Raw genomic sequence first — 17,100 nt, 5'->3', positions numbered from 1 at the left:
TTTGTGTACGTTTGTACTGCAAAAATGATCGTTGGTTTTGCATTTATATATGTTTGTTACGTACGTGGTCGTTGGTTTTGCTTTAATGTATATTTGTTCTGCGAAAAGGTCTGTTTATTATGCATTGTATATCATTTGTTAAGTTTTTATGGTCATTGAAATTAAAAGAATTGTTTGTTTTTTAATTATGTTAATTTTTGCCCTTTCCGCTGCCCATACAGGAGATCATCTTTGACAGCCATTGACAATTACCATAAGTTTTAATTGTACAGTCCTTTAGATGAGACCGTATAGACCGTATAAGCTGTCCTTTCTCGCAGTAAGTAATGGCAAAAAAATGAACCGTCACTCTTTTCAATGGAGTGCCGTGTAAAGGTATAAAATTTGCAGCTCCCCTTCGGCTAATTTTCTAGAACGGCTAACAAACTTTCACTTTTATAAGCCTACCTGAGAAGGATTTAACTTCTACATATTTTGAAAGAAAAAAACTTTCACTCCGACCTTTAGTTCGACATTTACATGTACACGTTTTATAAATTAACAATAGTTACTTCCATCGATGTGTCTTACCGATATATCTCATTGTACTCGAAATAAAAGACGCGAAAGAGTCTTATAAAGCTGTTTCATATATGGATGTTTTACTTGACTAATGACGATAGGTCCAATTCATTACAACTTTATATGACAAACAAAATGACATCAGCTTTTCTATTTTCATGTATATACATGTACATGTATGGTTCACGGCGGGTATAACAGGAGATGCCAGCCCATCATAGGCACCTGATCCCAATTCTGAAATTTATAAGTTATTTAAAAGTTATAATATACACATTAAAAATTTATTTTATAGATTGAGCCATTAATGTATTGGTAATGTGCCAAAATGTGAAAATGCTATTATAAATACCTTTAGGTACTTGAACTTCCTCTACGGTAAATACGTGTAATTATGTATAAATTCTACTGCATATTTTTTACGGTTTGAATCGTATATATACAAAATGTAGTTTCAATAAAAGTTTCATGAATTGGATACATGCATAAAATGGCAAAGTGACAGCAAAGCCAATATCAAAGTATTTTTTCTCCTCATTTGCCAGGATCCATTTTTTTTTCTCAGTGCTTACTGCTCTTAAAACAACACTTTCAGAATAGTTTTCAATTTTTTTTAAATAATGGCTATATTTTCAGGAAAAAAGCACGTTACTAAATGTAATTTATACTGAATTTAGAAAACCTTACTTAAAAAGGAGGGAATTGTTTCTGAAACATTTACGTTTCTCACCAAATTTTTAAACCACTAAAAGCATCTAGAATGTTAGACAAATCATAGGTGAAACTTTTCTTTATTTCATTTTCAATAGATGAATCCATTCATCGGCATATTTTTCTTTCATGTGATAATGTATAACTAAATATCCTTATGCTGACTATTGAGCCTACACTAGAATCCTAATCCCACCCCCACAAGTCGAGTGTGTTAAAAAAGAGGATCATTTAGACAAAGTTGACTTTATAATTACAACTCGTTTGGTTTGAAATCCAATAAAGAAGCTCTGTATCTATCTTTTCTGTGAGCAATATATACCTCAGGGTGCTATCGAAGCTAAGGAAATTAGACACCTGATTATATTACGACCAATTCCTTTCTCTTATCTGTTTTACTGTAATATTGTTCCGAGTTCTAATGCACAAGCAAACACTTGTAACGATTTTTAATTGAAAATAATGAGATTTTTTAAACCAAATAAACTTAGATACACATATTTACTCCAGTAAAAGACTTTGGAAGTCTATTTCTTTAATGTTGATCATAAAACACTAACATCAACCAAATAGTAGCAGAAAATCAATTGAATTGTAGAAATCTGTGGACATTTTATTCTTTTCAATTTCCATTTTCTCGTGGCACTTCACCCCACCATGTTTAACAGAGTGCCTAATTGCCATCAATAGGATGGTCTTTTGAAGCAAGGGGAAACGAAGAAAATGAAAATCCTATGAAACTCAGTAATTGTCGAGAGAATGGTCATTCGGAAACTTTCAGTGATAAATCCCTCGTTTAAATAATATTTCTATCGTGTTCAAAATGTACATTCGTCTGTTTCATAATCAATATGTGAAGAATATTTTTCTTGGTATTATCTTTTTGAAATATATAATTTCAAACAGGCTTTAAAAAAAAACTTTATATTAGATAAAATTTTGAAGTCATTACTGTTTAATATAATTTAACATCATAAATATATCTTGAAATATATATATATACTATATATATATATATATATATATATATATATATATATATATATATATATATATATATATATATATATAGAATGTCTACTTTCACAAGAGTGAATTCAGACACACTCATCTTAGATTAAAAGAAAATAGAGAAAAATTTAAATCTTCTTTAGAAATAAGTGTTTTATTACTATAAAAAAAGATACCGTTACAGGTTATGGACCAGTAAGTGTGAACAGTGAGACAAGTGAGGATTTTTCGTGGCTATGTTACATGTTTTGAAGCTAGGGATCGATTCCAGTTCAATCAAGGTCTGCTACAGACTGGGTAATCCGATTTAGGATAATTAAAGTACTCTTAAATGTCAAAATAGACTCTTACTACAGTGATTATCTACCAAACAGCGTCCCCCGAGTTTTTAAGGAAATACAAGTTAAACTACTGATAAAGTCAACAGTTGCTTTATCCAGAATTTGCTAGGTTTCACAGATATATCAATGATTACTAGTAGTTGATTTTTCAACCAAAGTCTTGCATCACAATTGTATAATGTTATTTTACACATTTATTATCAGGAATGATTTATTAATTCCTTTTTATTTGCAGTGTTTTCCTTATTAAAACGTACATGTTATTATTATTTCCAAAACTTAAAAATCTAGGAGAGTTTGTTCAAAGGATACTAGAGTTAATGTGTGTGAAGTACGAAAAAAATGTATATGTTATGTTATTTTTCTGCAGTCTTGTATGTTTATCAATTAGTGATCAAGAATTTTCTATCTATTTGTAAATGTTTTCTATTCTTTATGTAAGTAGTTTATAATGTCTTTTGACAAAATTACTTACAACATTCAACATTGCATAGGTTGTAATACGCAAGCACATAAAAAAGAAATGACAATTGAAAGTAAAAATAGTATAAATTGCAATGTAAGGATACAATAACTCAAAAAACTTAACCCTTTATAAATTATTGAGTATTATTGATTTTGAATTAGTACTGTATTCTATATACTGGAAAAATATGCTGGTATAAAATGCACGACTGAAATAACATTCTACTCAAAGCTAATGGTTTTTCTTTTACATTTTCAACATTTTATAATTTCTCTATACGTCCCTGGAAAAAATATATCAATAATCAATAACAGATAAAAGAAAAATAAAAAGTTTGATTAAATCCATGTACATATGACTTAAAACAACGTGATGAAAAATTCAAAAATATGGAGTGGAAAATGGCTTGATATAAGGGGTTATTTTATCAAAGAAATGTAAATTATTGATTCCTATCCATCCTAAATTTCTAAACACTTTTTTAACCCTGAAAAGATTTTTGTCAAACTTTTAACACCAGAGTGCACATGAGATTTTAAAGTTATTGTTCCTCAAAATAGTAACCAAAGCAATTTTTCTGTAAAACGTTACATATATTGTATGAATTAAATTTCAAAATCGTATTTTAAAAAATATTGCTATCTTTAACTAAATCAAAATGTGAAGAAAAAAATTTTTTAAGGACAATGTATTTTTGATGGCAGTGTGTAAAAATATTGCTATTTTTAACTAAATCAAAATGTGAAAATAATAAAGTAAAGAATAATCTTTTTAATTTAATATTTTTAAGAAATGAAATGTATTCTCAGCCAGTAAAGCATAGATTTGCTTGAAGAAAATCATCGATCTCCACTTTGATTAGAACTACTTATACGTAAGAAGTCCAAGATATACGAAGATAATAACAAATGACGAAACAATATGTAGAATTAACGAAGACATAATTACAAGGTTCAGATCCTCAGGAATATGACGGTTCCCTGCGGTCCAAGGGAAACTGCAAATCAGACCCCTGTCTTATTAATCAGAATTGTTCTGTTCTTCCTTTCTCGTTTACTCAATATACTTCATGTCATTCGCAGTCCCCAAGCGTTGGTGGTGGCATTGTGTTCTCTTTCCTTGCTCGAAGCTGACATTATATGAAGATAACTAAGATAAACGAATTTTCCTTCCAATCTTTCTGTGATCAACATATGTAGAACAATTAATGCTACTTTGTTTCAATTTAAAATCAGAAGAAATATCTGAAATCTAAAAGACTAGCTCTTTCCGTAATGAAAGGCATAGACTTTTAAATGGATTCTTGCTGATTTATGACTAATCATTAGCATAATGATCTGCTCTAGATGACGTCATTATGCCAATAAAATATCCCAAGGAACATCCTTGAAAAAAGTTTCAGAGTCATCTGCGCTTTGATAAGGAAACACAGGACAATAGGTAAGGGATAAAGATACTCTGATTCCGTGTTGTTTGTATTTCATTCCATAAGTTAATATGAGGATTATTTCTTCTTTTTTTTTAAGAGAACTTAGTTAGTTTTTTATAACTTGATTTCAACTTTTTACAATATTGTTTTAATTGGTGTCCTAGGTCATTTGATACCATCCGAAAAACCGGAGAATGGAGATTTTTATTTTTGTTTAAGAGTAAATTAATTTAATAATTTCGGAAAAGTCACCCCAAGTAATCTCTTAGCATAAAAACTTGGCAAAAAAAGTTTTGTCATATTGATATATAAGAAAACTTATTTGAAAGGGCATTGTCTTAGAAAGTCATTGTTAGTATGGAGAAAAATCATCTGGCATATTTGGGATTGGAAACAATTGTCTAATGGAATACTATATAATTATTCTGTGATGTGTGATTTGGCCCTCCCAATCACATTGCTTATAATTCAATTAACGTCTTCAATATTGTATGAGGTTACGATATAAGTACAGCTATCTTGGCATCTGTTTACAACTCAAAACTAATTGCAGTGGAGACAGATCGAAAAACTGATAAAGGTAAGCATACATTACTGTTATTCTTGGAGCTTTAGGCTTTCACCACGTGGCTTGTTTTACATTTAGATGGATAAGATTCGATTTATTTTTCTGTTTTATTCTCAGGGTATTTTTTTTAATTGATAAGTTCAATCATTCTTTCACAAATCTTATGCAAAATGATAACATTTTTATTATATACAAGATTATATATCCATATGCTTAAAAATGATTTCATAACTTTAGAAAGGGAAATGGGAGTTGATACCTCAAGTATATCTAATAGAATGAAATAATCTGTGTAAGTTTTTAATTTTTTAACATCAAACTCAGTGATTAAAGAAGTTATGAATCGATTATTCATGTGACTATCTAATGCCTCGAAAACATTTAACAAAGCATGCCGATATTTTCAACAAGATATCCTATTTAATATCAGAATATACTGACAAAAAGATTTTCCTCATTTATAGCATTCATTTTACTCATTCATTGAATTAATCTGAATCCTTATAGATAGATTAGAACAAAGGTCTTTTATGGTAAGCCCTTCAATTAATGTGTACATCTGCAGCTCTATCTTATCAAGAAGTGAAACTGGATCTTTTGGGCTGTCAAAAACTTTTTTTTAACTCTGGATGTTGAGAAATTGTCTACACTCTCTAGCATCGACAGAATATTTCCAACTTTTTTAAGATTAGGCTGTTTTAAATGTAAATGTTTTTTAAGGAACTAAGAAATAACTAACTTTAATAATGTGGCAATCGAGGTATCATTTTAAATAAATTATGCAATTTTATAAGAATAAATTTAATATTATAAAAGATAAAAAGTAAAGATATAAAATTTGAAACATAATACAAAAATATCTTGTTTATAGGGACACAACAAATTGCCTACATAAGAAAATAGATGTAACTTTTACACGCGGTACAATTCACTTTTGACTTTCTTTCAATTCGTTTATTCAAAGTATTTCAAATTGGACAATTTTATTTGAGGAAGGCGTTAATTGTTCAATGATCTCTGTGTTCTTTCCCCCTTTTTTTTTTATCATATATAAATTTAAATTAAAGCAGACCTTACAAATTACGTTTCATCTTTTTTTCAAAATTATTTTCCAATTTGATTTTTAATGCAAAATTTTATCTTAATACCAAAGAAAATACTTTAGATTTTTTTATATAGATTTTTTTGACGTTGAGGGGCAAATTGTATTACACACTAGTATTTATAAATATTACATCGTCTTAAGCTTTGTATTATCTAATGAAATGTCAAAATAACGTACAGTTCAAATTCAAAGTCCATTTATACAAAACAAATCGGGAGCAGAGCAGGTTTGATCAGAAATGACGTCAATTTATTACGTCAGAAAACAGCATGCCGGAAAATACACTGTTGCTGATTTGTAGCAAATCTGTTTAAAAGGGCTTAACGAAAAATTCCTGTGCTCATGGAAAATACTATCTTCATACAATCTTTTCTTTAGAAAAAATAAGATAAGACCACCTTTGAAATTTTAAAAAGTAACTTTAAATAAAGAGATGGTAGCTTCCTGAAGACTATTTTGAAAGAAAACAAGTGAACTTCAGAGAAGCGTACTGACGCTTAAAAACTTTAAATTAAAGTATAACGCAAAAAGCTGCTTCAGTACTTAAATATTTTATTGTCATCAGGTATTGCGTACTCAAAGATCATGCCTCCGTGTCTTGTAATGCTTAAAATTAATGTGTAGAATGTTGCCTGACAACAGGGCATCAGATGAGCGTACGACACCAAGCAACACTAAAACTCAAGAATACAACCTTATGTTAAGGGGCTTAACAGGTCTCACAATCTTGATTCATGCAAACTAGCCCTTTGATCAAGTTCAAGTTCACAATATCCAAAATACATTAACAAAAAATTTAAATAACAAGCAGAAGATAAGTTGCATGCAATCAGGTAGAGGTGGTTTTTCGAAAAATGAGGTAGATTTACACCTCAGGGTATTGTTGCGAAGAGGAAACTGTTTTGTACAACTATTAGCTTTATATGAAAATATAACATGCTAATAAGATTTGCGAGGAAAAAGGGACATTTGTCACACTTTGACAAAAGCGATTTTAAAAAACATCAGATTTCTCTAATTTTCTTCCCTCCCAACACAAGGAAAGTAATCAGAACTTTGATAAATTTGATCAGCGTACCAAGATTAATTTGATTTTATTTTGTTATTTATTAACTGTCACTGATCATCAATTCAATCAACACCAAAATGATTTTTAAGTATTATTCATCATTAGTTAAACGATAGAGCGCTCCGTGATCAGAAGGGGTTGTGTTTGAACAACACGACTGACCGAAGTCGATAAAAATAGCTAGGAACTGTTCCTTCGCCAAGTACTCGGTGAAGTGAAGTGAAAGTTGTAGGTCCTTTTGATGAGACCTTAAAAACCGGGGTTCCATGTCACTGCAGGCGTTGGTTCGATAAAGCTACCTCAATGCTAAATGGCCATGAATCCCGAATAAAGGTCAAAAGTTAAAGCCCTTCACCTGTATATGTTGACGTTCTCTAAAGTTCTCGAAAGCGACGTTAAACAATATTATATCAATTAACCAATCATTTGTAAATCTGTTGCGTTAAAATCATTATAGAAAGCATGAAACACGTTCTATTGACAAGAATCAAATTAAATTTAAAAGAAAGATTAAAATCGTAGTTAATCTTACAACTTCATCAGTTTGGTCTTATAACCGTGATTTTGACGTAAAAAGTCGGAATATGCCGAGGTACTAAGAATAAATTTTGAAAGGTAAATATTTACATACGTTTGTCACCGTTGAAATACCTTTGTTTTTAAGACTTGTTTAACAAACCTGTCTCTTTACCTTTTCATTCTACGATTTTTGATATTTTCCATTAAGATTAAGTCAAGGAATAAAGACTTCGGAAACCGAACACAGTTTGCACACAATTCTACTCAGTATTTGGAATTAAATTGAAAAAAAAAATAAAATGCATTTTTCTTATTCGTTTTATTTTCCTTTGAATATAGTACATACGTATTATCATTACCCAGTATGGTATCTAGATATACATGTATGATGGTACATGTAAGTACACAGGTCACTATTTGGAAGAATGGATTAAATTATCAGATGTATGTTAAAATCTGGCATTAAGCGATTGAGGCGCAACATGAAAAGCAGCGATCCTTCTTCTGTGTTCACTAATTCAGAAGTGAAAAGGGTTAGATAGAATACATGATAAGTACTTACAGACCACTGCTGATAAAGCAAGTAACAACGTTGTCTTTGTTTGTAAGGTTCATCATTTAAATTGTATTTTAGAGGTACCGGGATTTAATTCTAGTACTGGTTATCCAACTTATACCCATAGCTCCCTTTTTAACGAAGAAATTCTTCAAATGAAACACGTAGAGATAACGAACAGTATTCAAGATCAAAATAGGAGCAGGGCAAACACGGACCTCGAAAACAAGAAAGATGGGATCAGGTCATATGTCAGTTTTTAATACTAGCATTATAAATGTTCCGGACAACCAACATGAATTTGAATCATCATATCTATATTGGTTTCCAAAACTTCATAAGAATCCTTACAAACGAAGATATATAGTGGGTTCCGGTAAATGTTTCAAACCAAACTTTTTTTCCTTTTACTCCTCACTGAAATATTAACAGTAGTGAAGGAGAAACATCGGGAGCACTCTGCAACAATATAATCGAGAAGTGGTGTAATCAGATGTGGATACTTAAAACAAACTGATGAAACAAGAATAAATATAGAGTTAAGACTCCTGGAAATTTCCAGCGGTAGGATCATGTGCCTAGGAGGAGTAAGCATCTCTGTTGACCTGTCACACCCGCCGTAAGCCCTGTGTATTGAACAGATAGACGAAACATTCCGTAGTGAAATTTAGTATAGAAATAAAGGCCTATCAATTAGTATGAAACACGTCAGCCAAAAAACGATAGGTTATACAGATATTTGCTTACAGAGTCGTTATAACGATCAAAGAGGATAACGAAATGTTGACCTCAAATGAGGTTGTTGAAATCCCTTAAACATCAATTAATCAGTGAGTAAAATGCGCGCTTTGAAAATTGATCTTACACATTCAGAATAATCTGCTGAGTAGCAACTAAATCGGGAGACATAATGGCCAAAACCAGGTGATAGTGGAATATTAAGACATATATAAGGAAATCTGAAGATGGAAAAGCGGAAATCCCGTTTGTCATAAAATTAATTTGCTAGCTGTCCTCATCAATAGACAGTGAAACAACTAAATATAAAACAGATGTGGCATTTGTTTTGATTTGACATGTAATATTCCACCTACCTAAAATAAAAACATAGACCTCAGCTGCTGTGACTGTTCGATGACATGCTCTTCCTTCCTTTGAAGTTTCCAGAAGTCCATGTTTTATACTCTGTTCACAAATTTGTATTGATGTCTGTTCTTTTTTTTTTTTTTTTTTTTTTTTTTTTTTTGTTTAAACACCATCCGTTATCTTCACTTTTTACATGCACTTAAGTAAGCTGCAAAGATTCCACAATACAGGGATGAAGAAATATTTACTGTACTATATACATGTGTATTTTGGGAAACTGATGAATTATCCTACAAAGGATTTGTCATTGCATTCATATTATACTTATCGAAATGTCTATGCACCTGTGTTGATTTCTAAGCTGTTTCTTGTATGTTTCGTGTCACTTGGCAATTAACTTTATGCAAAATTGGATATTAAATCCCCAGAAAAAATCATTCCAAGATCCTCAATGGCAGAGATGATCTTTGTAAATTCAAAGAGAGTCTTTTCATTGAATTGAAGATTTATTATGCGCTCCATTAGAGACATCTTTGATTAAGCATAAAAAAACATCGAGAGGTTATTGAATACAGATGATTTATGTAAAGAAACTGATACATCATTGTTGCATTTACATGTCCATTAGTTTGGATGTATGGCCCTAATGATCGTTTAATGCCTTCCAGATTTGAAAAAAATGTATTGCACTTTTAAACCAATTCTTCACATAAATATTCCGACTTTATCTCATTACCTGAGATACATACAAGTATAAGATTTTTTTTTTTGAAAATTCGCCTCAACAATTGTTAATGTTATCACATTACAAAAATAATTGGTCTTGTGGAATCAAATTCTGGCGTGAGAATATTCACAGAAAGGGTCTAGGGCAATTTCCGATAGTGCCATCACTGAAAGAAAAACCTAGTGAATTTTACTAGTGTGTTTCGTAAAGCGTTGGTCGTGATTAGTAAACTTTCAGTTTACTGGTTAAGATAGTGAATTGTGGAGCGGGGGTCGTATTAATACTTAGATACCTAGTTAAAGTTACTCATCAATTCTAAATTTACTAATCTTATCTAGTAAATATACCAATATCTGGTAAAACTACTATTAAGGTAGTGATTGTATGGACAATGAATCTACTAGTTTTCTTCGTGACATTAACTAGTTATATTTTTACAGTGCAGACATATAATTTATAATCGGTTTTTCTCATGATAGAGTTCCCTGTTCTAACATAAGAACCTAAAGACTGTTTTTTCGTTTTGCAAAATTATAACCGATGGATTTTAAGGTATAATTCTCTTTTATCTAAGGTTGTTTACAATATGAAAGCCAATCTTCTATTATTTGTGTACATATTTTGTAAAGCAACGAAAAGTATGAACAGTTGAATATGTACACAATTCAATTTAAACTCAAGAGCGCGTAAACCATAAAAAATGTTTGCATTCATTTGGCATTTGTACTGTTTTATAATTAACGTCAATGGAGGTTTTCGTGAATAAAGAAATCACAATGAATAATTCATTAACCATAGAGAAAAAAAATCATATTTTTTCAAAATATAGATTTCTTTTTACATTTGCAGGGTTTTATTAAATTAAAAATTGATTTCTGAAACTCACAATGGCCTATATTCTATTTTCTTGTCAAATTCAGATGTAATACTTGACGATTGGGTGTCACTTAGCAAGCTACACTTATTCCCGTTGTCGACGGCATCGCGTCCTGTATCTGGTCATTTGGGAATCAAACGTTGTTTTTGTAGCATCGGAAAAACAATTTTAATTGGTCATAGATCTGAACTTCCTCTTGGTGATGTTTGGAGCTCAAAAACTCCCACTGCGACGATTTTATTTCATCATTAAACATTTTTACAACTGGCTGTCACCATTGCAAATGCATATAAGAGAAACACTTTGCAATTTAAAGCATAAGGCCCAAATTATAAATATCATGGTCATTTTCTTATTATTTGTTTGTTCATTTGCTTAAAATGTAGCATTACAAACCTCTCTTTGTGAGAAGGGATGAAATTTAGACAAGAAAGTTGAAAATCGGCAATTTGGAATAAATGAATCAGTTCTTTGGCATTTCTGACTGTCTATGTTACATGTATAAAATGTTTTTATATTAAAATTTTCCCGTTCAAAGAAGTATTTTAAAGATCCTTTAAATTTTACATTCAATTCAGCTTAAAAATATAAGCTCAAATAATTTTTAATGTGTTTTATTCAAAAACAATCATGCCTTATCATTACGCAAAAAGGACTAAAATACAGGACTTTGAAATCAAATATTTAAGTCAATGCAAAAACTATTGTGCTTCAAAGTTTTCAAAGATTCTTGCACCCAAGAGAAACATAACGTGTTTATGAAAAGGAAAAGATACACTGAAATATATCCAGTGTTTGTTTAGAGGAGACTTTTTTAACAGGAAAGTATGAAAATATATTTATTTTTGTAAGGAATTGAAAAAACAGATGCAAAAAAGTTTGATCTCAAATTTAATAGATATTTAAGCTAAAAAAAAAAAAAAAAAAACCATTTCCTTTTAACTGTAACATAACAAGACTTATAAATTTATAATAGTTCTTCGTCCTAGACGCCTTATAAACCTTTTCCCGGGGGAAAGAACAGACAATTATCACATGTCTCAGGGTGCTCATAGAAAGGATTAATTTTTAATTAAGACTCTGTTGTATAAATGAAAGAGGTTGTATATATAGAATTAGATTACCAGACGTTGTAACTTTATTTTCAGGATATAGAGCTGAAGATGAACTTCAAAGTGTCAACGTTCGACGTAATCTTTCTAGTGCTAGTTCTTCTGTTAAATTACGCATTCTCTCAGGTACGTGACAAAATCAAAAAGTGTGTAACGATGTTTCAACATCTAGAAACATTTTACATTGGTTAATGTATTGAAAATTTCGCTGATTTTAGGAATTGGTCACTGAAGTTTAGTGTTTATGGTTTAAATGAGAAAACTGTGTAAATAGATCAGTGTTTAAAGTGTATGAAAATTTTATAGTGATATCTTAAAAATTATGTTAAATGATGTTTTAATATAAAACTGCATAAAAATTGAGATAAATTTGAGACGATTATACTAAATCAAACAGATTTTTGTATTTTTGGCCATGGTTGCTTTATAACTTTAAGTTTTGACAAGGGATAATTTCTAAATTCTTTGCGTCAGAGTGTCAACCCTTTTGAATATTTATATTCATAAATTTAAAAAAATATATATTTTTAACACACGTAATGATTGTAAAAGCTCTTTAAATGTCATCTATCAGTAACTCATGATAAAATTTTTTTTAAATACTCAAAAACAGCCAATCTACTTAGGGGCCGAATCACACATCATCCTTTTTTTTTTTTTTTTAAAAAATCCCGAATAGTTTTAGGATGTGGACAAAAGTCCGAGTTTTTAATTTTATAAAAAAAATACTGTGAAATCACTAATTTTCCTGGGGTTTAATTTTCGTTGTTTTCGAGGTATGAGAAGATCCAAGAATTCTTGACCACCACAAAATGTAAAATTTAATAAACATTAATATTCAACACTTCTTCTATCACGAAACCAAATCCCTACATTCATTGATTTTTTCTCAAACCTCCAAAATTTGCCCCCACGAAAATGTGTGATTTTACAGATATAGGAGAAATACTGAGCAATCTTTCCTATCACAAACGATACTGAATAAGGAGACTAATAAAACTAGAGGTACTGTAAGAAATGAGCTAACTAAATTATGCACCCATCCATCCACCCACCCACCCCCGCCTCCCATATGAATATAATGGAATGTCCATTTTTGTCGAGGGAAACCCAAAATATAAGTCAAATCGAAAAGTCAAATAGGAGGTGAACAATCGCAATATGTAATAAAGATTCTGTGAAAGTTTCATCAAATTTCATTCAGTGGTATGGGAGGAGTTGCGGATAAGAGATAGGTACCCCAAAGCGTAAGAGAGACGGACGGACAGACGTACAGCTAGACGGACGGACAGACATACTGATTACTATTTAACCTCCCGATTTTCAAGCGGGTGGTATAAAAAAGAATTAACTCTTGTAGTGTAGATTCATTTTATTTATTTTATTCTATTTAATTTAAATCAAAGATTGCGTTCAGAATGTCATAATTTAACACAAAAACATTATTTTCTGAAATAATTCAAAGGTTGAAAAACGGGTCACAGAAAGCTTGAACACGGCATATCATAAAAATATTGAATGTCTGTATTTTATATGAAAAAGCTACTTGAAATTGATCGGAAAAAGATTCAAACTATAATGAACACGGGGTCTTGATTTTCCAGCCTCCTCCACCATCTTCAGAAAGTGAGCAGCTAGACAAAAATCGTGATGAGGCAAATGAAGTCAAGCAAGCAGAGCATAGTAACAATCAAGAAGAGTTTGAAGAGAAGAGATTTGATTCTATTGGTGGCAGTAGAGGGATGTCGGGATTTAATAAAAAGAATGCACACAGTGGGATACGACGACTGAAAGAAAACACAAAGAAAAGTTTTGATTCGATTGGCGGACCCAGAGGTTTAATGGGATTTAACAAAAGATACTATGATTCTATTGGCGGATCCAGAGGTTTACAAGGTTTCAACAAGAAAAGTTTCGATTCAATCGGTGGATCCAGAGGTTTACATGGTTTCAATAAGAAAAGTTTCGATTCAATTGGCGGATCCAGAGGTTTACAAGGTTTCAATAAGAAAAGTTTCGATTCAATCGGTGGTTCCAGAGGTTTACAAGGTTTCAACAAGAAAAGTTTCGATTCAATTGGCGGATCCAGAGGTTTACAAGGTTTCAACAAGAAAAGTTTCGATTCAATCGGCGGATCCAGGGGATTACAAGGTTTCCACAAGAAAAGTTTTGATTCAATCGGCGGATCCAGAGGTTTACAAGGTTTCAACAAGAAAAGTTTCGATTCAATTGGCGGATCCAGAGGTTTACAAGGTTTCAACAAGAAAAGTTTCGATTCAATCGGCGGATCCAGGGGATTACAAGGTTTCAACAAGAAAAGTTTCGATTCAATCGGCGGATCCAGAGGTTTAAAAGGCTTCAATAAGAAAAGTTTCGATTCCATCGGCGGATCCAGAGGATTACAAGGTTTCAACAAGAAAAGTTTTGATTCCATCGGCGGATCCAGAGGATTACAAGGATTCAACAAGAAAAGTTTTGATTCAATCGGCGGATCAAGAGGTTTACAAGGTTTCAACAAGAAAAGTTCTGATTCCATCGGCGGATCCAGAGGATTACAAGGATTCAACAAGAAAAGTTTTGATTCAATCGGCGGATCAAGAGGTTTACAAGGTTTCAACAAAAGGTCATTTGATCGTATATCTGGTAGTCATGGCTTTTCTGGTTTTGTTAAAAGAGAATATGGAGTCGAAGAACCAGAAAATATGGAACATGAATCTGTATAAATATTTTCATCTTCTGCTGATTTTTGTTAAATGTTACTGCTTAATATTTATTTAAAGATTTTCGAATCAAACTACTGTTTTTGAAAATTAAAAAGTGATATTTTTTTTATAAACACATAGGTACTAATGATAAATTCTTGAATAAATTTGCTAGTTTAATTTTTGTTTGCAATTATATTTTCTTTTTAATTTATTTTTGTGTATTTTATATTATTTTTATACAATAAATGTAGTACCAACTAAGTGTACAAATATTTTGATTGTATATCGAAGGTTTTATACCAAGTGTTGTTATATTTATGTAAGAATGAATGCACACTTTCTTTTATCGTTGATGATGATAGTTATGATTGATTGTTTTTCTTCTTTATTGTTTACAAGGATACATAAGCTAAATAAATGGTTGACAATATTGCTACTGTTTGGTTTTTAATAGAGCAACTATCTTTGATGTCCCTGGCATACCCTACTTACTAGATATTGATTCCTTATATTTCCATTTCATTGTGAAATAAAATTGTAAATTAAGATTTTAAAATTCCAGAATAATAGATTTGAATTACACGATGCCTCCCATGTCAATTTCTATTCTGAAAAAAACCCACCACAAATCGAGCTGAAAAAATTGATAAAACTTTTAATGAAAACAAAGGGGATTGAACCCGAGTCGCTAGCGTGAAAATTCAAATAGCTTACTATTACGCTATTGGGACCACAGGTATATACTTCTGCAACAGTACATCTGTTCTACAATAATGAAAGATGGGACACTATTCATAATTTTGCATCAAACGCCACGAGTAAATCTTAGAGCCTTATCCTTGGAATGTTCCATTAAATAGGTGTGATAGCTTCAATGGAAATTAAAAAAAGAACGTTCTTATAGCTACAATTTCAAGGTCAAGAGAGAATATTTAACACATTCCACGTAGATACATGTAAGTAACACTAGATCAGCAAAACTGCTATAATTTTTAACTTTTTCAAAATTTCCTGTTTATCCCCATAGTGAACAATCCCGATTACTTAAACTTTCATGAAAAGGTTGAAATGTTTCGCCGAAAAACATGTGTCGCCCTACGCAAGTCAAGGAATTAGATAACATTTATGTTCAATAGCTTGATCAGATCTTTGAGACAAGAATATTAAAAAAAAGTTTTCTTATATTTGTCTTTTTTATCGCGTTTAATATGACACAAGTGTGCATGGGAAAACAGTGGTTTTGCGTTTAATACTTACTATATACATGGCTATTGTTTCTTAAAAACTATTACTTATAACTATGATTTAAAATATGATTATCCGCAAAAAGCAAAATATATTAGGCATCGTATTTCATTATCACATTTAGTCGTTTCTTTTTCTTCTCTGAGAACCAGCCAAAGCTAATCACAGAAGACGTTTGAGACGAATATGGATTAAAACTTAGTTTGCAGAATTGCAACGTAACTACGACGTGACAATCCAAGTATTCTTTTACATTTCATTTATTCTTAGGTTACTTCTGTTTAAACAAACGCATTATGCCTGTAAACCCTCACTTGCGCAATGTCGGAGTTGACAGAGACAGCCGCCATTTTGGGCCCGCTTCAGATTTTTAAATGTTAATATCTAGAGTTTGGATTTATCAATATTCAAACAGATTATATAGTAAGCATTAAAAGAAAGGTTTCTATTAACATTCCAAAAATAAATGAAAAATATTGAAAAACAAAAAAGTTAGAAAATATTTTTAATTTCGCTTCCAATAGCAACCGGAAGTAATAACGACGCACGAAAAGGTGATTCCGCAAATCTAGAAGTCATCATCTATCATCTCTAACAAGTCTCCAGTTAATATCTTAAGCCATTTTTGAAAAAAAGGGGGAACAAAAATCCATTTTAAAATCAGAAAACTGTCAATATCTTGGAACCAAAGGTGAGTATTCCAAATTTTCCTTGTCATGCCACAACTTCATATAATGACGCATAATTCCTGAAAATTTCACTGAAAACCACTGAATAGTTTTCAAGAAATCGCCTGCACAAAATTTTGGGGAAAAAAATAATAATAATAATAATAATAATAAGAAACAGTAGAATCACTAGAAGGTCTTCCGTGAAGACGGAAGACCTTAATTACACGATATCAATTTCAATAGTTCCCGCCCACTGACGTCAAACACAAAGACAGCCGCACGGGATTAACATGCATATTAGGCCTCTTTAGCGTCAATCACAAAAGCAGAATCACGAGATT

The 17,100-nt window shown here is 31.2% G+C and overlaps 1 protein-coding gene across 2 annotated transcripts; it reads left to right on the top strand.

The window, feature by feature from the left end:
• Nucleotides 1-4,357: 4,357 nt before the first annotated feature.
• LOC134236899 (feeding circuit activating peptides-like) lies at nucleotides 4,358-15,273 on the top strand. Of its 2 annotated transcripts, none has more exons than XM_062719056.1 (3): nucleotides 4,358-4,530; nucleotides 12,175-12,264; nucleotides 13,743-15,273. In XM_062719056.1, the coding sequence occupies exons 2-3, from the start codon at nucleotides 12,190-12,192 to the stop codon at nucleotides 14,859-14,861; spliced, it is 1,194 nt and encodes a 397-aa protein (XP_062575040.1). In that variant the 5' UTR covers nucleotides 4,358-4,530; nucleotides 12,175-12,189; the 3' UTR covers nucleotides 14,862-15,273. The 2 variants fall into 2 exon arrangements, with proteins under 2 accessions (XP_062575040.1, XP_062575041.1); XM_062719057.1 differs by lacking the exon at nucleotides 4,358-4,530 and adding an exon at nucleotides 5,072-5,099.
• Nucleotides 15,274-17,100: the final 1,827 nt, after the last annotated feature.

Source organism: Saccostrea cucullata, unplaced genomic scaffold (genome assembly GCF_032062105.1).
Source record: "Saccostrea cucullata isolate Sc308-1 unplaced genomic scaffold, CSIRO_AGI_Scuc_v1 ctg34, whole genome shotgun sequence".
NCBI lineage: Eukaryota > Metazoa > Mollusca > Bivalvia > Ostreida > Ostreidae > Saccostrea > Saccostrea cuccullata.
The sequence above is the reverse complement of the archived record's forward strand: the minus strand, read 5'-3'. Positions and strand labels throughout refer to the sequence as shown.